General features: G+C 50.5%; 1 protein-coding gene across 7 annotated transcripts in view; it reads right to left on the minus strand.

The window, feature by feature from the left end:
• HECTD4 (HECT domain E3 ubiquitin protein ligase 4) overlaps positions 1-27,184 on the minus strand; it is a 190,999-nt gene that overhangs the window by 11,655 nt on the left and 152,160 nt on the right. For 6 of the 7 annotated variants that reach the window (XM_078435786.2, XM_078435784.2, XM_078435785.2 and 3 more), the window contains 14 exons: positions 24,418-24,555; positions 22,818-22,954; positions 19,927-20,087; positions 16,632-16,813; positions 15,295-15,500; positions 14,860-14,990; positions 14,115-14,320; positions 12,110-12,289; positions 8,020-9,326; positions 6,821-7,028; positions 4,565-4,788; positions 4,316-4,467; positions 2,837-2,943; positions 2,240-2,363 (listed from right to left, as the gene is read on the minus strand). In XM_078435786.2, the coding sequence (XP_078291912.1) occupies positions 2,240-2,363; positions 2,837-2,943; positions 4,316-4,467; positions 4,565-4,788; positions 6,821-7,028; positions 8,020-9,326; positions 12,110-12,289; positions 14,115-14,320; positions 14,860-14,990; positions 15,295-15,500; positions 16,632-16,813; positions 19,927-20,087; positions 22,818-22,954; positions 24,418-24,555 (3,463 nt within the window). The remainder of the gene's footprint in view (positions 1-2,239; positions 2,364-2,836; positions 2,944-4,315; positions 4,468-4,564; positions 4,789-6,820; positions 7,029-8,019; positions 9,327-12,109; positions 12,290-14,114; positions 14,321-14,859; positions 14,991-15,294; positions 15,501-16,631; positions 16,814-19,926; positions 20,088-22,817; positions 22,955-24,417; positions 24,556-27,184) is intronic. The other variant, XM_078435783.2, reaches the window with a different exon arrangement.

Here is a 27,184-nt window from a genome sequence, read left to right on the forward strand (position 1 = left end):
GGGGCGGGGCCGCCGGGGACACCGCGGGACTCCTCCTCGGGGTGCCGGTCGCGACCCAGCGGGAGGAGGGAGCAGAGAGGAGGGAGCAGAGCAGGCCGTAGGGGCCGGAAGGGCACATCCCTCCTGGGGGTTGGCGACGCGCGCCCCCAGGTGCTCCCTCCTGGGGGGGGGGGGGGGGCGAGGGCGCCTGGCTCGGGCTGGGGCTCGGGAGCCCTTGGGCTCAAATCTCGGCCACCTGGCGACCCGGGCCACAAAGGAGCCTGCTTTCCGAGCCTCGGCTTCCTCACCTATACGATGGAGCCATAGCGGCGGCGCTGGCCTCGAGAGCTCGCCGAGGGCGCGCACGGCCAGGGCCCGAGAAGCCACCGGCCGCCGGCCTCACTGAAGCCGTTACCCTCGGCCAGCGGCCCCGTCCCAGGGTTGGCGCCGGGAGCTACGCCAACAGGCAAAGGTGCGTTTGTGAGGGCAGCGCTTTAAATGCAGCCACATCACACGCGACGCAAGTGCCCACGGCTACGGGACCGCGGAGCCCTCTGCTGCGGTGACACTGAATGACGAGGAAGAACGAAAAAGGCAGACGTCTGGTCTGATCCCACTTCCGTAGCACTGAAAAACTCTACCCCCAGAAAATGTTGGGAGACACGTTTACGGAAGCCCCCTGGGCACCGAATCACAGGCCCTCTCCCCTGTGCCTGCCTATACTGCCTGGGCTTTTTATTACGTGCGCGCGTCCTTAACCTACAAACTCAGCTGCTCACCCGAGAGAGGCAGGCAGGCTGGCGGGTGGATGGGTGCCTTAGCTCCGGAGCTCGCAGCACCTCAACTGGGCCAAGTGCCGCACAGGGTGCATCCTGCCAGGAGGGCCTTCCTCGGGGCAACGGCAGAACCTCTCCGGACAGGCCGCCTCCGTCCTACCCAAGCAGCGCTTAGAGAGCGAGCTTCCTCTGTGGGGATCCCCTCACAACCCCCCACACTGGCTGCCCTTGGGCCCGGTGTCGGAAGGGGCTCAGGGCACAGGGTGGCCCCGTGACACGCCGGAACGAGCCTTTTAGCTGCAACAAACACGTCACTTGGAAATCCGTTTGTAGTCCAATTTGCACCCTTCCCGCTTCAAATGCACTTTCTAGTCCAAAACAGGTGATTCTACTTTTCAAAAGCCCTAGAGTTCTCTCTCCTACTGGCTTAGTAAGAAACTCGTTCCTGCCACCATGATGCAGGCCCATCCAGGGATGGACCCGGAGCCTTCCGTGAAGGAACAAAATGGCGGAACCAAGCAGCAAACGGCTTCTGAATCCTGAAAGTGGCTTTTTTTAAGAGGCATGCTCGAGGCAGCCATTCTTTCCCTGACGCCGGGCACACCTTGCTTTGAGTGCCAGGGGTGAGCGCCGGAGTAGGGTAGGCAGGTGTCTTCCAGTTTGCAGACGTCACGCCTGCCTAGGACTCCCTTGCGGCTAGAAAGGGGAAACCATCCTTGTCTGGCCCTGGGGACCTGGCGGGCAGTGACCTCGCTGCGCTCCTCCTGCCTGGGAGGGAGAGAGAGTGGGCAACGGAGACTCGGAGACAACGCAGGACTCTGAGGAACAAAGGGTCTTTGGAAAGAGAAATCATTCCTGTTAGGGGCTGAAGCGTATCTCCCCCCCCCCCACCCCTTTCCTAATGAAGTTAAAGGAGGTCATAAGGGCGGGGCCCAGACCAGCAGACTGGTGTCCTCATCAGAAGCGGGCAGGCAGCGGCCCGTGTGTGTACAGTGAGAAGGTGACCTTCTGTCCATAAGGCAAGGACAGAACTCAGGAAAAACCAACCCTGTTGAGCCCCTGACCTCCAGAACTGTGAGAAAATGAATTTATTGTTTAGAACAGAGTCTGTTTCCAAACAGGTTCTAACACCCACTTTAATAATTATGAAAAATTTGAAAATAACTCAGTAGGCATTAAGAAAGGCAGACAGAATGGTTCCCTGGAAGGATTTTCTTGGGAATACATCTGGTGGCTGAAAACGATTTTTTTTTTTTTTAAGAGAGAGATAGCACAAGAGCAGGGTGGGGGAGAGAGAGGGAGAGAGAAGAGCGAGAATCCCAAGCAGGCTTCACACTGAGCGTGGGGGCTCGAACCCATATCCCTAGGATCATGACCTGGGCCAAAATCAGGAGTTGGACACTGAACTGACAGAGCCATCCAGGTGCTCCTAAAAACAATTTTTATACAAGGTATCAACTGGGTTGAGAGACATAACTTCTTACCTCTCAAAGTGAAGGTCATAACCACAGGATAAAATCGCCCTCCAGACGCTACGGATGTCTTGCTTGGCCCGGTCAATGACAAACTTGTGAAATCCTTCCAAGGTCAGATACTTCTCCTCAGGGACTGATGGAGAAGCACGCAGACTGTTAGGAGTTTGGTAGAACCTCCCACTGCAGGGGCCTCACTACGTGCCCTCAGACGTCCCTGGCAGGGCCCGATCCACGTAGCGCCCACCTCCCACCCCTCCAGGGTCCGTCACTGACCTGGCACAACCTGCGACCTCATGAGGTCAGCGAGCCACAGCCTGACTCTTCTCCAGCTCTGCTTGGGCCTTTATGAAGCTCAAGTTCTAATGCCCAGTAAGTGCCTTCTGGAAGCGAATTTCTAAGCAGATCTCCAGATCTTTACTTTCAATCACCATCATCTACTTTTCACCTTGGATACATGGTATTTTGGGAGCTGCTGTGCTGACCTCCATAAACTCACAAAGATGGCGTTGAGGCCCTGCCTCACCTAAACCCCAAGGGAGCCCGGCCAGTCAGACAAATGCTGGGTCCAGGGGCCTTCCAGTCTCCAGGCCCAAGTTACTCATTCACCTTCTTGTTTTTTGGTGGGTGACTTCTCTGGGTCCTTCTCATCTGGCTTGCTCTTTTCTGGGGACTTTGGCTTCACAGTTGGCTTCTTCTCACTTAAGGCAGTCCTGCTGTAGACCAAAGCACTGCAATCAGAATTCCTGTGCCTACACCTTGTCCTGACAGAGGACATGCAGAGCCTCACACGCGCATTAGTTCAGACTCCCCTCCCCGCCCCCCCCCCCCCCCCCCCCCGCCGGCACCCCCCACGGCCTGCAGTTCCCACAGGGCTGGGCTCAAGACCAGCTCTGTTCTCACCAAGGGGTTTACTGAGCAAATTAGGACAAAATGATGCCTTAACTATGAAAAATCTGAAGGAGATGCTTTTTGAATGTTCCTTCTACATACTTTTGAGCTGCACAAAGAAGCAGTCACTAGTCAGATGTAGCCAAAGTTTAAATTAAAATAACAAACTCAATTCCTTGATCATACTGGCCACATTTCAAGCGCCCAATGGCCACCTGTGGCTAGTGGCTACCGCATTCAACAGCACAGACAGGGAAACAGCACAGATTTCCATCACAGAAAAGTCTATTGTACGGTTCTGGTTTGTAAGCACCACTTGTATATAATTAATTAACGAAAGGACAGTTGATTTTTCTGATCCTTTAAACAATTCCTCTAGAGACTCCTGCCAGGTCACACTTTGCTATCGAAGATTCAGTTTTGAGTTCCTGAGAGTCATCTGCCTATGTCTGCAGAAAATTCTGTTAATTATGTGTGCACACCCACACACGAAATACTATGGCGCTATAAAAAAAAAAAAGGGCACGAAGTTATTTTTGTATTGATACGGGGTCATCCCCAAGATTAGTAGTAAATGGAAACAGCAAGGGGTAGGCCCTGTGTACAGTATGGAGACATCTGGGAGAGCGTTCATGTGCTTGTGTGTACACAGGAGAGTTCTGGAAGGCTATGGAAGTAACACTGGCAATCTCACAGAGGGCGGCAGGAAGGCTTAGATGGAGAAGAGGTGTCGCTTTTGACTGCATATACTGTTGAATTTTGTACTATTTTAAAATTTAAGAAATACACATGCACCAATAAAAGGTTATACACTTAACTGTTACAAGCGGGTTGCTATATATGAAGTAACGATATGTTTTTAATATGCATTTTACAGTTTTTCTGTATTACCTATGCATTCTTTGTGTGGTTAAGTCAGGTTTGTTTTTTTTTTTTTAAACAATTCTGTACATTTTGGATGTCGTATTACTTCAGACTGGCCTGCTTTCCAGCCTGCATGGTCCAGATTTTACTACACTTATGGGTAAAATGGAACACTGTGTCTCTGAGTCGACAAAGCCGGGGACCAAGACAGTGCAGCAGCAAAGAAGAGCCAGGGTGTCTGCACCTCTGGGGAGCAAGGACAGCCTTGCGGGAAAACTGTCAAGGCGGCGGCCCCGTGTCCCCTGGCGGACGCACATGCCGGGCCCCTCGCACCTGACACTGTTGAGCACAGCCTTGTCCTTGGCGGGCGGCTTGGTGATGGGCCGCTTGGTGCTCACCACCTTCACGGGGTGCTGCTCCTTCCCGCCCTTGCTGTACTTGCTCTTGTCGAACTTGGGCTTCGGCACGCCGTATTTCCTCAGGATCTGTGGGCACCAGAGGGAGGGAGGGTCCTCGGGCTCAGCCCAGGGCGCACCTGAGGCCCGGCACACGGGGGGGGAGGGGGGGGGGCGGGGCATCTACCTGCGTGAGCTGGTCTTCCAGCACCTTTTTCGGAGGCCGGACGTTGGTGAAGAAGAGGTGGAGGAGGTTGCCTGGGGTCTGGGAGTTGATCTGCTCCTTGCTAAGATAAATGTCCGACACTTTGATGGGCTTTGCCGGTGTCAGGCTCAGCATCTGTTCCGAATGGGCGCAGCTCTTAAATATCTCCGTCAGCACCTCCCTGGCACCGGGCACCAGCTTCTCACCTGTTACAAAACGGGGCAGGACGAAACAATGCTGCCGTGAACGTGCTACGTCAGGAGGAGCCTCGCAGCATTTGCTCAGAAACAGCTCATCTTGGAACGTGGGTAATAGACGTTTAGTGGCAGTGAGGAGCAGGCCACCAAAACCTGGTTTCCCCTTCGTGGGCACACACCCCAGCCGCACTCGCGGCCCTCCCTGCTGCTGGGTGTGGTCCTGGGACAGGAGACGGGAGCAATCCTGGGCCAGTCTGCCCTCCTCTGCGCTCATCCCCTCCACCGGCTGCACGGACAGGACAACCCCCTGGGACTCGGACCTCGGCACTCACCCTGGATTCTTCCATGTGCAAGAAACACACTTCCACTGGGTCTGAGCCACTGTCCTCTTAGGGCTACTTAGCGCAGCAGTCTAATCTACCTTAACTTCAACCACACGTTTGTGACGGGCAGTCCCGAAGGAACAAGAGAGCACCGAGTCTGCAAGTGCTTTTAGTGCAAAGCGCGAGCTGTCGAGCACATCTCGCATTATTAGTGTGCTTCAAGACTTGAGCAAGTGGGAAAAGAAAGTTCCCTTAGATATAAGAAGATTGTCCATGAGCACAAGAAAAAAAAGTTGGATGCTTAACTGACTGAGTCACCCAGGCGCCCCTAAAATAAACAAACTTAAAAAAAAAATTTTAAACTTTACCAGTTTGTTCGTTGTGGATTTTTTGCATTAACTTTGACTTCTATAAATATAGAACCAAAATATTATTTACCTAGATTACAGAGATTTTTGGAGCCCATTAAATTTTGTGCCCAAGACCTCACTTCCCTCACCCTGGTCCCAGCCCTGAGGGAATATTTCAAAATTTTATGATTGGGGCAACAACAAAGCCCATATTTGGTATCATATTTTTGTACTTGTGGAACATGAAACAAATTCTATAATACTACTATGAAATTTCAAATATTCAAGATTTAGAAAAAAAGGACACGGATGAAAAATGTTGAGCAAGACTAGAAAAAAAATAAAAAGACCACACAAAAGACTGTAATCCTAACAAGAAAATAACCACTGTTTCTAAGTGAGGCGAGCCGTCGGCCTCAGACGGGAGTCTGCTGCGAGATTCTGCTCAGCGGGGCCTCGGGGCCCACGTCCTGGATGAACACACCGTATCACACAGAAGAAGCGGGGAAGCCACAGAGGGTCCACCCCAGAGAGTCGTCAGAATGACAAAGTGGGACTTGGTGAATAAAGAGCTAGAACTGTTTCTTCCCCAAGAATTAGAGCAGAGGTGGAGACATTTACTGTCCTCAAGCAAATGACCAAACGATCACCAGCGACGTGCTTGGTATGTTCCAGCTCCACAGGACGGAACACAATGAATACATCTGAACTTGAACAGAGGGAAGCCTGGCTAGATAAAAAGCAAAATGGGACTTGAATGCAAGTCCACTCTCGAGCCCGAAGAGAGTCGTGGCACAGCCACTCCCGGCAGTCTCCTGGCTGGAACACAGCGGTGCCCCGATGGCCCTCAGAACCCTGACGACTGCCGTGAGCCGGGCAAAGAACCTCTTGTCCCAAATCCACGACACCCTCCACATCATTTCTCAAATCACCAACCCCTAGAGGTGCCCCCCAAAGCTCCTTTCTCAGGTAAGAGGTTAAAAATAGGGGATATTGAGGGGCACCTAGGTGGCTCAGTCAGTTGAGCGTCCGACTTCGGCTCAGGTCACGATCTCGTGGTTCGTGAGTTCAAGCCCCATGTTGGGCTCTGTGCTGAGAGCTCAGAGCCTGGAGCCTGCTTCAGATTCTGTGTCCCCCTCTCTCTCTCACCCCATCCCTGCTTGTACTCTGTCTCTGTCTTTCAGAAATGAACAAACAAAAAAAATTTAAAAAATAAACCAACATCAAAAAAAATTGGGGATATTAGGAAAAAAACCAGGGGATATTGGGTACAAAGAAGGGAGGAGAGGACTTTTGCTCATTTTTTCCTGTAAATTTAAAACTGCTCAAAAAACAGTCTATTCATTAAGAAAAAAATCCATAACCCACCTTTAATTGATTTATCATTGAAATAATCTTCTAGCCCTGGGCTCCCCTGAGTATCAAACAGACTCTGATTTACTACAGATACAGTGAGAATCTCCTCCGTTGACATCTCCATCAATTCATCTTCACCGTCCAAACTTGACAAACCGATCAAGTCATTGTTGTTAAATAAACTTGCTCGAATTTTCTCGATCTTGGCTCGGGATCTTATCTGTGCGAACAAAGGAAAGGGTCAGCATCGGAGGAGAGGAATGAATGGCCTTGTTTTCCTTCCCGCCTTTCCCTGAAACCCTGTCCTCGTCTTCAGTGCCGTGAGTGCGGTCTGACCCCGCTAGCTGGCCTCCTCCTGGTAAAGTCTCCGCCACATGCCAGTAGCACTAACTTGGAAGGGAACATCTCAAGTGGAAATCTCTGTCGCTACTCCCTGGCCAGGTCTGTGGCTTTACTCTGATGCCCAGGGAGCTAAAGTCCATGCTCGGCTCGGAAAAAGCCCCCAGGCAGAGGGTGCATAGATTAAGAGAAGCGATTCCAGGGAAGAAGCCAACCACCAGGTTCTTGAGCTTTCCTGTCAGAGCTCCCTGGAAGAGGAAGGTGAGGCACGTTTCCTTCTGAGGGCCTTCCTCTCCGTGTCCAGTGAGGCGAGGACAGTTTTACTCTGAGCCTGAGTCCCCGTACACAAGGGTGCAGGAAGACACAGGAGGTGGGATTTCTAGACAAGGAGGCCCAAGAAGCAGATGGGATCTTGACGTGTAAATGGGACCCGGAAACTCAGAATCTCTCCAGCAGAACGGCCAGTCTGTTCTCACGCTCACCAGTGAAGATCCCTCCCGCCAATGGCAACATTCACAACGACCCAAGGCCACTCAACGCTATACCGGCAGGCCTGAGCTGGATCGCGCTTGATGAAGCCCATCCGCCAGGAAAGGCAGGCCCCTCAGACCCCTCCGCCTCCCTCCCACACTCAGCAAGAACTGCAGGACCTCATGAGATCAGACTTGACATCGCTCGCAGAGACGTGACCTCAAACACGGATAATCAACATAGTAAGTCACTGCGGTTTCCAAGAGCCGCTTCAGGGAGCTCCCTAAGTGCCCCCGGGTCACCTAGCGGGTAATCCCTCGGAAAGGACATTGGAGGGTTTAAAGAGGCTTGTGGGGGTTCAAGCCGCTCATGATTTCAGTGGTTGCGTGAGCAACCGTTACCTCCACGACCGCGAAGCCTTTGATGGGGCGTGCTGCGAGAGGCTGGTTGTCCAGGGACGTGACCGTGTACGCGGAGCCCATGTCCGACACAGAGGCCGTCTCTGCGTTGTCCAGTGGCTCCGCCAGGCTGCCCAGGCTGCCCAGACTGCCAGTGCTGCACAGGGAAATGTCTAGACTCTCCTGGCTGGACACCACGTGGGGCTCCAATACGCCAGGAGGGATGGGCGGCTCAGGGCCTGAGGGCAGCGGATCCACGGAGAGGTCACTGACTGTCTGCGAGATGCCCTGGGAGCTGCAGGTGGAGGCCTGGCTGGTGGAAGCGGACGCGCTCACGCTCATGGCAGGGGTCAGGCTGCTGGACGTGCTGACCTCCAGGCTGTCTGTGCTGGGGAAGCCGAGGGTCTTCTCCGCCTCGGCTTTTCCGTCGCCGCCCTCGGCCTTGTCCTTCGGCTTCCTGGGGTCTTCGTCCTGCAGGGGGATGTAGATCTCGTCTTTGAAGACCCCGCCGTGGGCATTGCAGGCCTTGCGGATAGCCCCTCTGACGATGCCCTCGTCCAGGTGGGTGGGGATCCCAGAGATGACCAGCAGGCGGCTGTGGGCGGTGGGGCCTACCAGCGCCTGGCAGGCGTCGGCGATGGCGTCGCTCGTCACGCCCAGGCCCTGCGGGTCCTTCCTGGTGAGGTGCCGGAGAATGATGAGCAGGGTGAGGGCTCGATGAAACCACAGCATGTCCTCGGGCTTGCTGCCCCCGATGCTGAGCATGGCGGAGTCGGACTCCACTGAGCGCGAGGACTGGCGCTTCCCAGAGGAGGAGGCCTTTTCCCGCTTCATCTTGACTTTTTTCCTCTTAGACAGGAGGCTGGGGCTCTGTGGCGTCTGTCCCGGGGAGGAGGACGAGGAGGACGAGGAGTCGCTGAGGTTGGGGGCGGTCGTCGAGGGCACCCCACTGGCCGTGACGCTCATGTTCGTGGGCAGGGTCACTTCAGCCACCGCCAGGCAGCCTTCCATGAGCGCGTGAAAGTAGGTGGAGAACCTGCCGTGGTCCGCGGCCGCCACCGCCCCGGAGCCTCCGCAGGTGCCGCCCGAGACCCAGCTCTGGGTCTCCTCGTCATACAGCTTATGGAGCTCCGACTGCAGGGCCATCAGCATGGCCAGACAGGGGTTCAGCTGGAGGGCGATGGACGAGGACAGGCCAGCAGGGTGCTTCCTCTGCTCCAGGGCGTGCACCGTGCGCAGCAGCTCCGCCAGGAGATGGAAAACAAGCTCCTTCACACAGGCCGCCATGTCCGTGGTCCACAGGAAGTTTCCTGAGGCGAACAGAAAACAGTAACAGCAGCGGTCACTTGCACGGCCCTGATTCCGTGCTAGGGACTGTTCCCGGCCACGTGACGCACTCAGCCCTCCCGGCAACCTCGAGAGAGAGGCAGGACCTACGCTACTCACCCCCATCTCACACATGAAGCAGAAGCAGAGGCTCCAAGAGCTGAAGCCTGGCCGGCTGGCCCCAGAGCCTGCGGCCTTAACCCCTGTGCCACACGGTCGTGCAGAGCCGGCTTCTATGGCTCACACCAAAAAAAAGTCATTTTCTTTCTCATAAGGTTATCAAGCGAGTTAGTGACAAGTCACGAGAACAGGACTTCCCAAACCATGAGACGCTTACTCTGGGGGGCACACATCCAATCTTATCAGCTAGCACAGAAATCCACACTGACAACGTATCCTAACTCCTCTTCCAGCCCTAGTTTTTTCAACAAGAAAGCCTTACTGTGAGCTGGTGTATATATTATACACATATTATAATATATATATATTTATATATATATATGATATATATGATATATATATGATATATATGATATATATATGATATATATGATATATATGATATATATGATATATATATGATATATATATCATATATATCATATATATATATGATATATATATATATATATGATATATATATTATATATATCATATATATATATATATATATCCTTGACAGTGGGCCACAGACCCAGAGCCTCTGACAGGCAGCAACAGTCAGAATTTCCTAACAGTAACCATTTTTATTTTTAACTTTCTGGTTATAGCAAGAGATACTAATTTTCCACTTAAGGTAGCAACATAAAACTCCCCTTAAAGTTTAAAAAAAAAAGAGAAAAGAGCTGATTGCCAGAAAATCAATAAACGCTGACAAGCATGATTCACAGACATGGTGGAAATCACATAAAGAAGGCATGACAAGGACTGAAGTTCAGGAAATTTGTCTGGGACAAGATGGGTCACAAGTTTCTATCAAGTTCCCTTTGTGCCAGATGTGTATCTTAAATTCACACACTCATGCTGTGGGCACTGAGCCCCAAGGGCCAGGTCAGCTGACTTATCAAGAGTCTCTCCAATCAGGCTCAGCACCTATAAGGGGAGGGGATTAAACTGACTGATCTCTTAGGGGAGATGCTGTTTTGCAACTATTTTAAGTTTGTTTATATATTTTTGAGAGGGAGGGCACAAGCTGGGGACAGGCAGAGAGAGAGGGAGAGAAAAGAATCCCAAGCAGGCTCTGCGCCGTGAGCGCAGAGCCCAACGCGGGGCTTGAACTCATGAACTGTGAGATTATGACCTGAGCCAAAATCAGGAGTTGGACCCTTAACCGACTGAGCCACCCAGGCATCCATTTCGTAACTTTAATTGGAAATGAACTCAGGGTTGTCATGCCATGTGGGCACTCATGAAGCCATTCAAGAGAACAAAGGTCACCCTCAGACGCTCATGTGACGTCCTTCCATTGTCCTTCCTCTGCTCGTTTGCCATTTATATAAGAGGACAGTGTTGGAGAGAATTCTTCTCCGCCAAGACTGCAAATGGCCGGTGAGTGGAGGCTGGTCACAGACATTTCCTTCCTACAGTGGTTCCCCACTCACCTTCCCTGATCCCTCACCCAGTGTATTTTAAAGAATTTGATTTCATTGCCAACATATAAAAACCGGAAAATTCACATCAATGTCTGCATTACCGGTTTTTGAAATAATGCAGCAATGAGTGGCAGGGCTCGGTGATTGTCTGATGGAACATGAGGTGCCCGGGCCCACTTTCCTTCTATTTCCCCCATTTACGTCATCTGTCTGACCCCTGAGAGCATTTAAGTCTGCAGTATCATTTCCCGTCCAACATTTTATGATAAAAAAATTTCAAATACATGGGCGGCTGAACTACTTACACGGTGAATGCCCGTACGCCCACCACCTGGGTTCTCCCATTACCATTTTGCTAAATTTGCTCTTATGTACGTTTCTACCTATCTATTCATCCAGAAACTTATCTTAGGATTTGATTATTTCAAATTAAGTTGCAAACATCAGTCTGTTTTATCCCTGAACACTTAAGCAGCCATATCATGAATGAAGTTCAATATTTATTTAGAATTTGAGGTAAATTTACACATGGTAAAATGTAAAACTCTAAAATTTACCATTCTATGAGTTTTGCCAAAATGCAACCCCCCCTTTAAAAAAACGTTTTTTCATGTTTATTTATTTTTGAGAGAGACAGACACACACAGAGCACAGGCAGGGGAGAGGCAGAGAGAGAGACACACACAGAATCCGAAGCAGACTCCAGGCTCCGAGCTATTAGCACAGAGCCCCTGATGCGGGGCTCAAACTCATGGACCGTGAGATCATGACCTGAGCCGAAGTCGAATGCTTAACTGAGCCACCCAGGCGCCCCAAAATGCAACCCCTTTTCAACCTTTCTGCAACTAGGAAGTCATGATGTTTGATTTTGCAATGTCATTCACTTCCATACCACCTTTTACCTCCAAAGTTACAAAAATGGCCCATATTTGGGTTTTACAGTGAAGTATGGTAAAATTAATCTTATTTTCATGGTTAGTTGCTGCCCCTCAAAATAATGAAAACACCCCGCACGTCACGTGTTTAGAAGACTAGGCTATACCCTACTGTCCACTCTGCAAGCCCTCTTCCAATGACTGCAACCTGACAAGAGGCCACCAGCGTGCAAGCCCCTCCCTTTGGCACTGAGCCAGCTCGCCCAGGCCCGATCCTGGGGGGGGGGGGGGAGGCCTTACCCAGCAGCTCCACCACTTGTAGGAGGACAGATGTTGGGATGGTGTCGGGCTCATCTTCGGATCTCCCTTCGCTATCCTCTAATCTCCAGGACAGCAGCTGCTCCGCGAAGGCCATGGCCAGAGGGAACTCCAGAGGCAAAGAATGCAATACCAGCACGGCTCCGGGCGGTGGAGACACCCCTGGAAGAGGGGCCAAGGAGAAAGGCTCATAATTGGCAGCACTGAAGCCAAAATAAACCTAAGAAAAGGACCCACCAGGTGTGCGTGGAAGAACAGGGCCGGAAAGCCCACCTGCTCATCTGTTGGAGGGGAAAAGAAACGTAACCACCCCCCCCCCCCCCATTCCAGACCGTCAGCTGCAGGAGGAGCCAGAGGCCATCCCTCCGAGGAGTCCATTTGTTGGTACAACAACGGGACAAAGGGCAGCAACGAGAACAGGGAAGGAGACACTCCCCAGCTGGTTAGATACCCACCAGCCGAACGACCCAGCATGGAAATACTAAGTCAGACTCTAAAGGTGCTTCATTGGAACATTCCCATCTTGGTAAAGAAATAATCAGCCGTTTGGTGTGGCTGCAATCCTGTGAGACCATTAAGCTTATAATTAAGTTACAGAGCGGACCAGCTAGGGGTGCCCCAGACTAGCACTACCAGGGCCTTGGGCTTTGATATTCTCTTATTACCCTATGTCACTGCCGTGGCCTGAATCTGGCCCGAGACGCAACAGTGAGAGGAAAAAGGCCCTGAGGTCTGATCCCCCCTTGTATCCTGCACCGTACCCCAAGGCCCGCTACAAGTCCTGACCAGACAGAAGTCAGGGCGCCAGGGGCCTGGAGATCTCTGGACAAGTTCAGAAGGAACCATAGTGACTGGCCTGCACTTAGGGGTGAATGTTTATATAGTGATCACTGGGGAATGAGAAGATAGAGAACTTCTGTTTTATAATTATAAAGTTTAAAAAACAGCTAGTATAGGCAAAACGCTATGAAAAAATTGGTTCTAATAAAATGAGATCATAAAGTTGTTTAGCAATAACCAAATCACTTAGGTAGTCTCCTTTTGTTTCATTCCATAGAGACACAAGGACAGGGGCTGTGGAAAAGCCAAAGGCCCCGCCCCAACCCCCTGCCTTTTTTTTTTTTTTTTTTTTGAGAGAGAGAGAGAGAGAGAGAGAGAGAGAGAGAGAGTGTGAGCAGGGGAGGGAGCAGAGAGAGAGAGAGAGAGAGAGAGAGAGAGAGAATCTTCAGCAGACTCCACTCTCAGCACAGAGCCTGATGTGAGGCCCGATCCCACGACCCTGGTATCATAACCTGAGCCAAAATCAACAGTTGGATGCTCAATCAACTGAGCCAGCTGGGCACCCCTCTAATACATTTCATCGTGTCTAACACACACACGTCCATCTTTTCTTATCAAACGTGATGAGGAAGTGAGGTGGAAGTCTGTGACCAGGTTGTCCTTTCCTCTGTGTGTCTGCTCCGGACAGTCAGCTGGCCCCAGGGCACAGGTTTAGCCTCACCTCAACCTAAAACCATGCAGGCTTAGCAAAGAATGCTGGGGGGACAACACCAACTAGGCCTCCCACCAGGCGGTTCACCGCTTAGACTGGGGGGCGGGGAGCAGACGCTCACTGAGGCCTGAACCCCAGGGGAGCCACTCGCACCGGAGAGAATTTGGTTTCACGGAGAACTTGAGAAAGGCAGCTGGGAGTATTGTAGCTAAATCACAAGGCTGCTCTGTTCCCGTCACTCTAAAGAGCACCCACTGGCGATAAGAAAGGAACTGTCCACTGAAGTCCAGGCAGCAGGTGCAGGTCCTCCCTGGGCAGGAAGGGCGCTCCCTTCACCTCCTGTCCCTAAAATACACTATCCCAAGCACTTCTGCTCTTTACAGACTGGGCACTGGAACACAGCAAGGTACAAAATCCTTTCTATCTTCAAAGAGAAAGACAGCAGAGAGTAACCTCAAGCTGTTCTGATCACCAAGAGCTAATTCAGAGACCTACCCAGTTTGATGTGGACCTTGTCCGTGGACAGGATCACAGAGGGGTACTGGTTGGCGGTAGGCGGCGGCGTGAGGCCGGTGTTGGCCGGAGATGCATCCCTCGGATAACACACGGCCTCGATCAGGTTTAGCTGGCCGTTCCGCTTGACTTTGTGGCCAAGCCCGTAGACGAGCACCCGTGCCCATGGCGCCTTGTACAGGGAGGAGCTGAGGAGTGGAGGAGAGGAAGGGAGGAGAGTCAGCGGGGTCCGGGCGTACGCGCCAGGGATGGGGAGCAGACTCGGCCCCAGAAGGAGGGTCGGGATCGGGCATTTGTGAGTCATTCCCACCATTAAAATTTTTTTTTAATGTTTATTTATTTTTGAGAGAAAGAGAGACAGAGGTGTGAGTGGGGGAGGGGCAGGGAGAGGGAGACACAATCCGAAGAAGGCTCCGGGCTCCGAGCTGTCAGCACAGGGCCCGACGTGGGGCTCAAACCCACAAACCGTGAGGTCATGACCTGAGCCAAAGTCGGATGCTTAACCGACTGAGCCACCCGGGTGCCCCCATTCCCACCATATTTTAGAAGGTCGTTCTTTATAAAGACTAATTTCCAAAACACAGAAATATGGAAAGAACTATAGATTATTTTCAAATATAGTATGCATTAAACAATAAAAACAATCTGAGTTTTTCTTCTGTCCATTTCACCAGAATCCATTTTTCTCTTCTCTTCCGTCACCTCTCCCGGAGAAGGGGCAACTTACTCTTTGCGGAATCCAGACTGACTTTCTTTGCACGACACCACGACGAAAGCCGCCCCGGGGAAGTTAACGTCCATGTTGACTTTGGACTCTGAGATGGGGAACTCTTCGGAGGGGAACTGCTCCGGGGCTGTCTGCAGAGACATTTAATCAGGAAAGGCACAGGGTACCCACAGGGGAGCATTTCACCTCCCAACTCCCAGGCAAGGGGCAGGGCCAACAACGCATGTGTGGTCACAGGCTCAGGAGGACCAGAAAGCCACCTGGGGCAAAGGCCAATGCAGATGGGACCAGGCGGGAAAGCCTCGAGGAAAAGGAGACTGGTTCGGAAGGCGGGGGCCGTTGGGGAAGCGAGAGGGTCATTCTCAGCAAACCCATAAGCCTTCCAATGAAAGGTGACAACCCCGGTTCAGGGAGAGTTGAGTGTCAGACTGGTACCTGCAGGAAAGAGCAGAGCTGTTTCGTCAGCTCCAACAGGCTCTCCTCGCCCTGGTGCAGGGTCCGGGTGATGGCCACGCTGAGCCACTCTCTCACTATGTGGGAGCTGCCCTGGTAGAAGAGGTCTGTGGCCGAGCAGTTCTGGGAGCGCACGCAGTGCTGCAGGGACTGTGCCAGGAGGATGGAGCTGGAGCTGATGGTGCCATCTGGGGCCAGGAAAGAAGACCTAAGTGCACCAGAACCGCAGCGGCCCATGGCTCCCCGGGAGAGCCTGGGAACCGACCAGCAACCCGTCCAGATAGCCAGGCCGGGACAGCTCGGACCCGGCACCTCGGCTAAGATGTTGCCGATCAGATCCCGCAGGCCGGCGGGCTGGCGGGGGATTTCACGTCAGTGGTCTATGTTTTTGCTTTCTTTTAAGCGACAAAACCGATTCCTAAAATAAAATCTTAAGTGGAGACCCAAGTCTATTAAACACAAGTAGAGCAGCTTCGATGCAGGGGTTCCCACAGCCTGACCTACTGGCGTGCCCTGGCCCGTCCTGGAGGCCCCGAGGAGCCGCTAAGGGAGTCTGTAAGGCGCGCGTTAGGCCATTAGGGCAGAGCTTCTTCCGCGTCCATTTTAAAGCTTTCTGGGTATGTTTCGGAGCCTCTGAATTCTTGGGGTAGGCCAGGGGACCCCACAGCTGGGAGGTGCCATCCGCCCTCTCACGCCTTGCTCCTATCTCAGGTGCCGGGAGGTCGAGGGGAGCAGGTGGAGGCTGAGGTGCCGGGACAGGCGCAGGGGCTCCTCGGTCTTGGACTGGGCTAAGCGGATCCATCGCTTAGCGTTCACCGGGGGAACCAACACACAGCATCGGGACTGGCCAAGGGCCCTAAGGCCAGCAGATACACACAACCTGGCCCGTCAAAATGGCTCCACCCGAAGTCCCAACAAACCACTCGGGTGTGCCGTGCAGGAGCTCGGTAACAGGAGCATTTTCCTTTTTGAATAATGCCAGAGAGAACGTCTGCGGCAATGGTGCAGTGACGGGATTTCCTAAATAATGCTAAATTTTCCTTGATCCACAGTTTGTTTGGGAAGCTCTATGAATGCTTAATATAGCAAGGACTCAATACGTCATGTAGCACACTTGCACTTTTCAGAGTGAGAAAACACTGCCAAGGTCACCGGGACTCTCCAGGGCCGCTTACCTCCACGAGTCCGAAGGCACCGTGTGCCACGCGGCGGGCGAGTACCTCACCACCACGGCTCCTGCCTGGGGCCGGGCTCACCCTCGGGGCTGTTTCCCCCCCTGGGCTGACTGCGCCAGTGGCGGCCGCAAAGCCGAGGCTCACCTGGGAGGGGAGGGGCCAGGAGCTGATTGGACAGCAGCTGCAGATGCTCCAGCGTGATGTCCCGGATGGCAGGGATGTGGAAGAGGCGGGTGAACAAGTGTGGCAGCTTGGGGGCGAAGATGTTGAGCAGGGCCATGCGGCAGTACAGCCTGGCCAGCGCGGCCTCGCACCGGAGCAGCTCTCTGTGGGGGAAGCAGGGAGAGGCGCTGAGTGCCGGTGCCCCGGCCCCTGCACGCGCTGGGCCACAGGCCTCTCCTCTGGCCCTGTGTTCTGTAGGCCAGGTCAGTCCCTGGGGTCTTAAATAAAAAGCCACGTTAAAGTACGTTTGGATTTTCTCTACTCAGAAATCACCGCGGAAAAGGCAATGAAGATATAGGTCCCCACAGAAACTTATGTCCACATCAGCATTATTCTTAGCAGCCAAAACGTGGAAACAACCCCACTGTCCATCAGGTGAGGGATGGTAAGTCCACACAGTGGAATACTGCTCAGCAGTAAGTGGGATGCACTACTCCGTGCTTCGACGTGGATGAACCTTGAAGACGTTCTGCCAAGAAGAAAAAAGGGCAGACACAAACGGCTGCATATTATGTGATTCCGTTTCTACAGATTGTCCAGAATCAAGCAAATCCACTGAAATGGAACAGAGCTGAGCTAGAGGAGAGCATGGGTACAGGCCTCCTTCCCAGGGTTATGAGAAGGTTCTAAGATCGATGGCGGCGGTGGCCGCACACCTCTGTCTCTATACTAAATACCACTGCCTCGTATACTTTAAAATTTTTTTTTTCAACGTTTTTAATTCATTTTTGGGACAGAGAGAGACAGAGCATGAACGGGGGAGGGACAGAGAGAGAGGGAGACACAGAATCGGAAGCAGGCTCCAGGCTCTGAGCCATCAGCCCAGAGCCTGACGCGGGGCTCGAACTCACGGACCGCGAGATCGTGACCTGGCTGAAGTCGGACGCTTAATCGACTGCGCCACCCAGGCGCCCCTGCCTCGTATACTTTAAACAGGTGAGTTATCTGGAATGTGAGCTGCACTAAAGCGGTTCAAAAATATCCACTGCGAACGTTTTTTGTGTCATCAGTTTATGAAGTGATTGCCATTCAGCTTGAATAGCAGCTGATTAGTGACTAAGCAGGTCTCATTTAGAATTCCATCTCTTGGCAAATAATCTAATACTAAGCGTAGGGGAGCCTCCCTGTGTTTCTTTAGCTAGTCGCCATTATTAAAAAGTCTCCTGGTATTAAGCACTAAGCTAAAAAAGCAAGATAGAAGCAGCCCTACTGTTTTTCTAGGAAGTGTCGGTTTAAAACCCACTTGGAGGCATCAGGGCTCATTCTGTGTCGCCTGCTGAGCTGAACTAAATTTAACACTGGTCTGTCCTAACTCAGATTTGGGCACAACGGCAATTAATGAAGCCACGTAATACCTGATGAGTTTGCACGGCTACGAAGATAAACAAGAAGCAGCCAAGATGTGGCATCTGGGTGGTTTCTTTCTCATCCCCACCAGTCTGTAATCAATTCGTGCCAGAGTTTGCCACCGACCACTTCCGCCCGTTTCCACCCTCCTTGCAAGGAGGGTATGTACTCGCACCCCTCAGAAGGGTCAGGGCAGCAAAACAGAGGCGGTCTGAGCAAGCAAGCTCCAAGTCCTTACTGACTCCCCAACAGCTTTCTCCTCAGATTTCAGAGGCTGCAGTCGGAATGAGATTTTTCTGGGTCGGCCCGGCGGCCCCTGCTTTGACCCTGCAGACGGTTAACGTCTCTGAAGCCACCGCTGAGTCCTCTACCGCTGGTTTTCTAAGTTCTCTCCCTCAAACCCACGCGAGTACTTCACACAGCATACCTGTGATGACAATCCATGCTGGGACCAGAAAGCCAGTCACTTTATTTATTTTTTAACATTTATTTATTTCTGAGAGAGAGAGACAGAGACAGAGCATGAGTGGGGGAAGGGGGGCAGAGAGAGAGAGGGAGACACAGAACCCGAAGTGGGCTCCAGGCTTGGAGCTGTCAGCACAGAGCCTGATGTGGAGCTCGAACCCATGGACTGTGAGATCGTGACCTGAGCCAAAGTCGGAAGCTTAACCCACTGAGCCACTCAGGCGCCCCCTTCAGTCACTTTACTGATCGAACGAACCCATACAGCATGGTTCTTATTTCCCCCAATACCAAGATCACAGCCATAATACTGAGAATAAACATCCTACATCTGTAGCCTGCCTGCAACTCTACAAAGCACTGTGCCTTTTCACTCAGCTGCTAGTCAAAGGTCATTAACTTACATCTTAATTACATCTATCAGAGACATTTGCTAAAAATACAACTGATTAAATAAAGCTTTAAAAGCTTTTAATAGCATCATACTGATACTCAAGCATATGTTTTGGGCTCCTTTTCAATAGATATTTTGAGTTTACAACGTGAGCCAGGGCCCACATTCGGCACCGGGGGCTCTAGCAAAGAATCAGTCTCTGCTGTTAAGAACCCCACGTTCTAGGAGGAGGAGACAACCCAAGAAATGAATTTTAAAAACAAGCAAAAACCTCAGGTCCTGGAAGAGAAGTGAAAGGCGGTGCTATGACGACACGTGGCTCCGCGCTTGCTTTAGATGGTAAAGCGAACTCTCGCGGCAAGGGGGACGTACTGAGATCTGAATGACAAGAATGAGACAGCCGTGCGAAGTTCTGCGCAAAGCACCCCAGGCCAAGTGAAAAGCAGACACGAGGCGCTGCCGAGGACGCAAGCGGGTGTGTAGGAGGCACGGGAAGGCCAGCAGCGCTGACGCAAAGTACGCGGAGAGCGGAGGCTCTGAGGCCCCGGAGGGGTTCGTGAGGCAGGTTAGTGGCAAATTCTCCTCCAAGGGAGGTGGACAGGCACGGAAGGTCTGAACTAGAGGAGAGAGAGACGAATGGTCTTTGGGTTTTAACCCACACAGCGCGGGCACACGTTTCCTTGGAGATCTCTGCCCCGCGTGAGGCACAAAGCAGGCGCTCAGGAACGAACACGGAGAAATAAGCTGGCGGTTCGCATGGTGTCTGGACTGGCCTTACTCTTTACAGCTTTCCCACACGCTCGCCATCTCCGCCCGCCCCTCAAGTGCCCGTGGCACAGGCTGGGTGACACGGGATCCCACGTTTCTTCCCAACTCCTGCACTTTTGCCGTTATTTTATAGCTTCCCTCTCTCAGCTTTGAAGGAAACCTTGTCAACAATGAATGAATGGTACATATGGTAAAACACAGTAAGCGAATTTCTGTGATCCCCTGGAAAGAAGGGCTCAGTTTTACCTGTGAATTTGAAGGTTGGTATTGTCCAGCGTGACCAGCCCGTTGGTGGCGGTCCTTCGGTAGCCCGCCGGGGGCCTTTCCAGCATGTCAATGGGATACCAGTACCGGACCAGCACACCTTCACTTCGGAGGTAAGTTTCTACCTGCACCAATTCGTTTACCTACAATAGTTAAAGGAAATGCCTATTGGACTCTTTGGACACTGACCTTTCCCCTCCAAGTTTTAAAATACACGTACGTGTATTATATATAAAACCAAAGTTTGGGGGTGCCTGGGTGGCTTGGCCGGTTAAGCGTCCAACTTCGGCTCAGGTCGTGATCTTGCGGTTTGTGAGTTCGAGCCCTGCGTCGGGCTCTGTGCTGACAGCTCAGAGCCTGGAGCCTGCGTGGGATTTTGTGTCTCCCTCTCTCTCTGCCCCTCTCCTGCTTGCACTCTGTCTCTCTCAATAAAATAAACATTGAAAAAAAATTGAGTCTAGAAGTTCAAAGATATATGGTTAGTACTGACTGATAGTGTGTTTAGGTTTTTCATACCAGTTTTAAAATTTTAACTGGCATGTATTCATGAGTTAGAAATGAATTTAGATCATTTTTTTTTTTTTTTAGTTTATTTATTTTGAAAGAGAATTCCAAGAAGGCTTCACATTATCAGTGCAGAGCCCACTGTGGGACTCGAACCCACAAACCGTGAGATCATGACCTAAACCGAAATCAGGACTCGGACCCTTAACTGACTGAGCCACCCCAGCACCCCTTTAGCTTTTACTTTTTAAGTAATCTCTATACCCAATGTGGGGCTCGAACTTATAACCCCAAGATGAAGAGCTGCAGCTCCACCAACTGAGGCAGCCAGGTGCCCCATGAGATAGAGATTCAAACACAACAGTGCTATAGTTCAGTAATAATTCAGTACATATTATTTTACGTTCATTGTTCTTAGGTTAGTGATTTTGCAAAAGCAGGGAATCTGATTACTTTTTATTTTCCTGCAATAAAAGAGCTAACTCACGCATATACATTTTGGATTCAAATACAAACATTTTTATTTAGGATTACTGAAACAAAAAGAAACTACTGGAGAAATAATAATTATTTTTTTTATTTAAAAAAAATTTTTAATGCTTATTTATTATTGAGAGACAGAGAGAGACAGAGTGTGAGCAGGGGAGGGGCAGAGAGAGAGGGAGACCCAGAATCCGAAGCAGGCTCCAGGCTCTGAGCTGTCAGCACAGAGCCGGACATGGGGCTTGAACTCACGCACTGTGAGATCATGACCTGAGCCGAAGTCAGACGCTCAACCGACTGAGCCACCCAGGCGCCCCCATAACAATTATTATTTTAAGGAAATTTCTATTTTTCTAAATTTTTACTTGTACACATTTCCAGTTGCTAAAAGCCAGTGTCAGTTATGTACCTTCTGATAACTAGGATCAGAAATGTGTATCAGAAGGCAGTGGGACATTAACAGTATCACCAGTGGAATTTCCTACCTTTTTTATTTATTTATTTTATTTATTTTTTTTTTTAATTTTTTTTTTCAACGTTTTTTATTTATTTTTGGGACAGAGAGAGACAGAGCATGAACGGGGGAGGGGCAGAGAGAGAGGGAGACACAGAATCGGAAACAGGCTCCAGGCTCCGAGCCATCAGCCCAGAGCCTGACGCGGGGCTCGAACTCACAGACCGCGAGATCGTGACCTGGCTGAAGTCGGACGCTTAACTGACTGTGCCACCCAGGCGCCCTCCTACCTTTTTTAAACGTTTATCTTTGAGAGAGAGAGAGAGAGAGAGCGAGCGAGCACAGGCAGGAGAGGGGCAGAGAGGGAGAGAGCCAGTGTGAGCAGGGAAGGGGCAGAGAGAAAGGGAGACACAGAATCCAAAGCAGGCTCCAGGCTCTGAGCTGTCAGCACAGAGTCTGATGCGGGGCTCCAACTCCTGAGCCATGAAATCATGACCTGAGCCAAAGTCAGATGCTTAACTGCCTGAGCCACCCAGGCACCCCTGGAGATTTCTGAAGTTCACCCTAGTAAACCACCAGTCAGATAGCCTCTCTTAAAAATTTAATGATTCAAAATTAAGTTGAAGTACAATGGAGTCAGTAAAAGATGTAAAATTTTCCATTTCAAAGCATTAGTGGTACCTAACATTACCAGTGTCTGTATCTGTATCTCTATCTAGATAGATTCTAGTTTATGTTCATAAAGACAGATCCTTTCTTTTTTTTTTTCTTCATCACAGCCTCTTAGGCTTAAACTACTGGCATTCATCAGTTTTCTTGCATGGGAAACTTCCCCAGTGTCAGCACGTGCATGCAACCTCAGAAACAGGGTCATCGCTTTCACACAGGACCTTGTTTTCCAAAGAAAGCTTTGGCTTTGCCCTCATGCATCTTCTGTTCCTTCTTCCCCACCCGCGTCCCCCCACCCCTGCCCCATGGATTTAATAGACCCATGTTACATATCGGGAAGCTGAGGCTGAGAGGACCAGTGAGATGACGTGATCAGAATCATAAAACTATTTCTTTGACTTGTGTCTGTAACAGTCACGACAATGACAGATCACCCACTCATCAAGGACAACGGGAGAGTTTTCCCTTGGAACTTGGGCAGGTATAATGTAGGGACGGTCTGAACACGGCTGACGGAAAATAATGGCGGAGGCAGTGTGGTCTGAAGGTGCTGACAGTGCTGAGTGTTAAGAGCTTATCATCTATCAGCTCTGATCCCCGGATCCGGGCCCTCGAGAAAACCTCGGGCAAACTGCTGGTGTGAGCACTCAGCCTGCTTTCTTCATCCCTAGTTGGGGAGTAATCCATCTACGTGACCGCTTTTTCAGGCACCTGGAGTCTGGACACGAAAGTCTCCGTGTATTCGAAAGGCTGTTTTACTCACTGAATCAACATCTAACACGACTCCATGAAGCCCAAAGGTTTTCAGCATCCCTCGGATGGCGAACTTGGGCAGAGCAGTTCCCACAGTACTGCTGGCTACGTTGTTGCTGTCTGGAGAGCGGGTCACCACCGTGAGACCTGAGGAAAGCAGAGGAAGAAGTTTCTTCACAAGCAAATAACATTGTCATCTTGGGATCCTGTATTTTAGGGCCTAAGACAGCGCTACAGCATCCAACAATACCTCGGTTTAGTCGCAACTAAAAAAGGTACAAAGCTCGGTCTGAAAAATTACACAACTAAATGCTGTAAGAGCTCTCATAATAAAAAGCAAAGAAGCCGACCAAAAAATCGGCAAAGGATTTGAATAAACCTTCCTCTAAGGAAAAGTGAAAGATACGCATGGAAAGATTTTCCATTAGAATTAGGGAAACAGAAGTCAGAGCCACAATGAGGTACCACTCCACATCCACTAGGATGGCTGTAATTAAAAAAAAAAAAAATTGACAATAGTAAGTGTTGGCAAGATGTGAAGAGATTGGAACCCTTATACATTTCTGGTGGGAATGTAAAATGCTGCAATCACTTTGGAAAACCATCCAGAAGGTCCTCAAAAAGTTCAACTTATTCTATGACCCAGCAATCCCACTCCCACATATGTACCCAAGGAAAATGAAAACACAGGTCTGGAAAAAAAACCCAAAAACCAAAAAAACAAAAAACCTGAACACCAAGGTTCACAGTAGCATTCATTACTCATAAAAGCCAAAAGTTAGAAACAACCCAGGTGTCCAACATTTGATGAACGATTTTAAAAAATGGGGTATTATCCATACAATGGAGTATCATTTTGCCATAAAAAGGAATAAAGTACTAACACATGCTACAACATGGATGAATCTTGAACAACTGTGCTATATGAAAGAGGCCAGATACAAAAGACCACATGCTGTAGGACTCCATTTATAGGAAATGTCCAGAAGAGGTAAATCTAGAGAGACAGAAAGTAAATTAATGGGGCTCAGGGGAAGGAGACGTGGGAAATGGTGGAGGACAGGACTTCTTTCTGGAGGATGAAAATGTTGTGGGATTAGAGGTAATGGTTTGGTGGTTTTACAACTTTGTGAGTATATTGAAAACTGAGTACTGTAGAAGGGTGAGCTTTATGGTATGTGAATTATACCTAAAAAAGAGAAAGAAAGAAAAGCAAATATACACTTCTGCCCCTGTCCCTGATACTCTGATATTTTTATGAAGGGCTAATAATGAGTGGTTTCAATTTTTGTCTGTGCTTTTCTGGATTTTCATTTCCTCAAAATCTGCAACAGATGTTTAATCAAAGGAACAAACACATTCTGTTAAAATTCTAAAAAGCACAGGGGCAACCACACATTCCTGGTTAATTAGCTGAGCAGCCATGATCTAACCAGGCCTACCTGGAACCCTCCACCCACGCCCCATATCCCCCTCTGCATAAGTGTGCCATCTGACTGCACATGCCGGTGAGTTTGGGACATGTACAGGAGGCCAGCTGAGGCCGAGTGAAAACCCAACTTCTCATTCCACACACAGTTTCATAGATGAAGTAAGAGGGAAAGCAAAACCTTTTCGAACTTTATCAATCGTGAACTTGTTTGCTTCGTCTTTAATGTCTTCGATGGTGGGAAGATACAGGTCTCTTGGGATGCCACCATTCTCCTCGTACAGGAATTCGACCGTCTGCCGGGCAATGTCCACCATGCCTAAAAAATATTAACCACACTGGAAACTCTCCAAAGAGGACCCGGTCTTCAGATCAACCATGACACTGACTGATACCGAGAGAATCTCCCCAACGCCGTCTGTGGGGGTACACAGCCTTTTGAGGAAGGTGACTGTGCAGGGTCTAGCAAGTTTAAAACACTCACTGCCCTGCCTGTAGGAACCTCTCAAATCTCTCCCACAGAAACACAAGCACGAGTGTGTAAAGATACAAGAACACCTCCTGCTGCACTGCTGGGAAATCCCAAAGTAGAAATAACAGGATCATTTATCAATACAGAGCGGTTAAAAGTGATCGGACACAAAGGGCATGGCTGCACGATGACCTAAGAACTAAGTACAGGACAAACGGACAGTAAGAAGGAAGTGAGGAAAAGGTTTCTTTCTTACTTTATTCATTTTTGTACTGTGTGTGATTTTTACTACAGCAAACACGTGTTGCTTACGAAAGAGTTACATCAGCTTCTACTCAGTACCGGAGGTCGCCCTGCTCTTCCTTCCCAGAGGGAGAACACATCATTATGTTCAGCACAAACAGCCACTATTAATTAATACACCCAGCCCACAAGTCTCCAAAGCCCTGGTGAGATGGCACCGCGGGGAGCACAGAGAGGCGGGTACAGTGTCTCTGTCTGCTGTTGCCGCCGTAGCTCGCACGCGGCTCAGGAAGTGTGGGTACAGACACGGGTGTGGACACATCTGCCTTCGCACAAGGCTTATTTCCATCACACTCGCCTCCTACTCCTTTATTTGCCAGCCTTTATGTAGGGAAAAGGCACAGCAATTTTCTGAGCACAGTTGAGGAGGCTGCAATTAGAGAAGGATGCTGAGAGAAAGAATTGTCAGAAGAAGCCAGAAATGTGGCCTGATACTGGAAGACTGCGGAAAAATAATCTTGGCAACATTTTCCAAAGGGAAGGGGGAGAGAAGAAAAGAAATCCTCTGCTATCTACTAAGCAGGAGTCCAGGAACACGGGGAGAATGCCGAGCTCAATCACGCTCGGTGCGGGGGTCGTTTCACTAACCTACCTTGGGGACCTGACAACAGGAGGCTGATGCACCGCACAGAGGTGGTCCTTCGGGGACCACGAGCCACCCGCACCCCTCCTTTTCACTTCTGCCACTGCTACATTGAAGGAGGGTATGTTCAAAAGGTAAATCTTTTATGTTTGGATTAATATAGTTCATACGACTAGTCATGGCCACACGGATGGAACCCGAGAGAACACCTTGGCTCAGGAGCCAGAGGTACTTCTGGGGGAGCCATCAGTCTGCCTCTGGTCCAGAGGCCGCCTTTGGATGATCACATTTTCTGCTGTGCTGTCTATACTTCCCCCTAACCGAACTGGGAGCGGAGGAGGAGGAGGCACACTCGGCCACAGACACCAAGGATGACTCCAGCACCAAAGGGCGAAAGAAAAGGTACCCAAGTTGAAGCAGAACCTCGTCAAAATAAAGGCACAGCAACCAATGATCATACATAAGAGCTTTCCATTTGCATACTGTGAATTCTTTCCCCCTTTTTTACTCTCCCAACAGCAGGAAGTACCAGCCCCCCACCCCCGCCAAACGGCACTTCACGTCTTTCACGGTAAGCCTGCTGGTGGCGAGTTAGCTCCAGATCTCCGCTTAAACACCAGGTAGAGAAGCCACGCTGCAGCAGGCTGCCCTACCTACACATGCTGGGGCCTCCTGATCTACCGCCCAGCCCTGACCGCATGTCGTCTGCTGCTGCCCCCTGGGATATATGCGGTGAGAGAGGGGACCCTCTCCGTCTTGTTCCCAGAGGCTCTCTTGATTCCCCAAGCCAGGGGCCCGATGCCTGGGAGTCGCTTGCTGAATGTTGGGATGGGTAAGTGATGAATTAATGGCCGAATAAAAGCCACTAGAATAAAGCCCTCCCACCTCTGAATGGCTGCACACGTGCTTCAAGGTGGGCAGCGACGAAATCTGGCATCGAGCTGTCTGAGCAGAAGATCTGTTCTGCACTCTGGCAGAACACAAAAGGGCATTTCGCTCAGATGTTGAGAATGAATGGGGAAGAAAAACTCTCTTCTTATCTCGGGGATCTACTACATCGCATTACGTGGCTCCTTTGCTTACCACCTCCCAATAGCTTCTGTCTCACACAGAATAAAATCCACAGTCCTCATGCACCCAACGCTTGTCCCTGCCCCTCCCTTGTGCTCTCCTCTTCGGCCACACCTGCTGCCTGGCCTTTTTGCTGGTCCCCCAATCACCCAAGCTCACCCCCACTGAGCATCTTTCCTAATGTTGCTCCCTCTGCCTGAAACTCTTGACAGAAGAGGAGAATACTATCTGCCCTGGAATTGGGTCGGCAGCAATCCCACCAGGTCACAGGAGGTATGGCTAAGGTTATGTTTAAACAAGATCTTAGCTTTGGGGATAGAAAGCATTAAGGAAATAAGTAAATAAAAACAAAGCCACAGCTGTACACATAACTGATTAGTCCTGGTGCGAATATGGGGAAAAAAGAAATCACTGGAAATCTGGGACTCAGCATATAAACTGGCCAAAAAATAAAGGTCTTGGTTGGGGTGGGGGGGGGGTGGGTGGGTATCTTTATTGGGTCCTAGTCTCAGAACAAGT

Source organism: Panthera onca, chromosome D3 (genome assembly GCF_046562875.1).
Source record: "Panthera onca isolate mPanOnc1 chromosome D3, mPanOnc1 haplotype 2, whole genome shotgun sequence".
Classification (NCBI taxonomy): Eukaryota; Metazoa; Chordata; class Mammalia; order Carnivora; family Felidae; genus Panthera; species Panthera onca.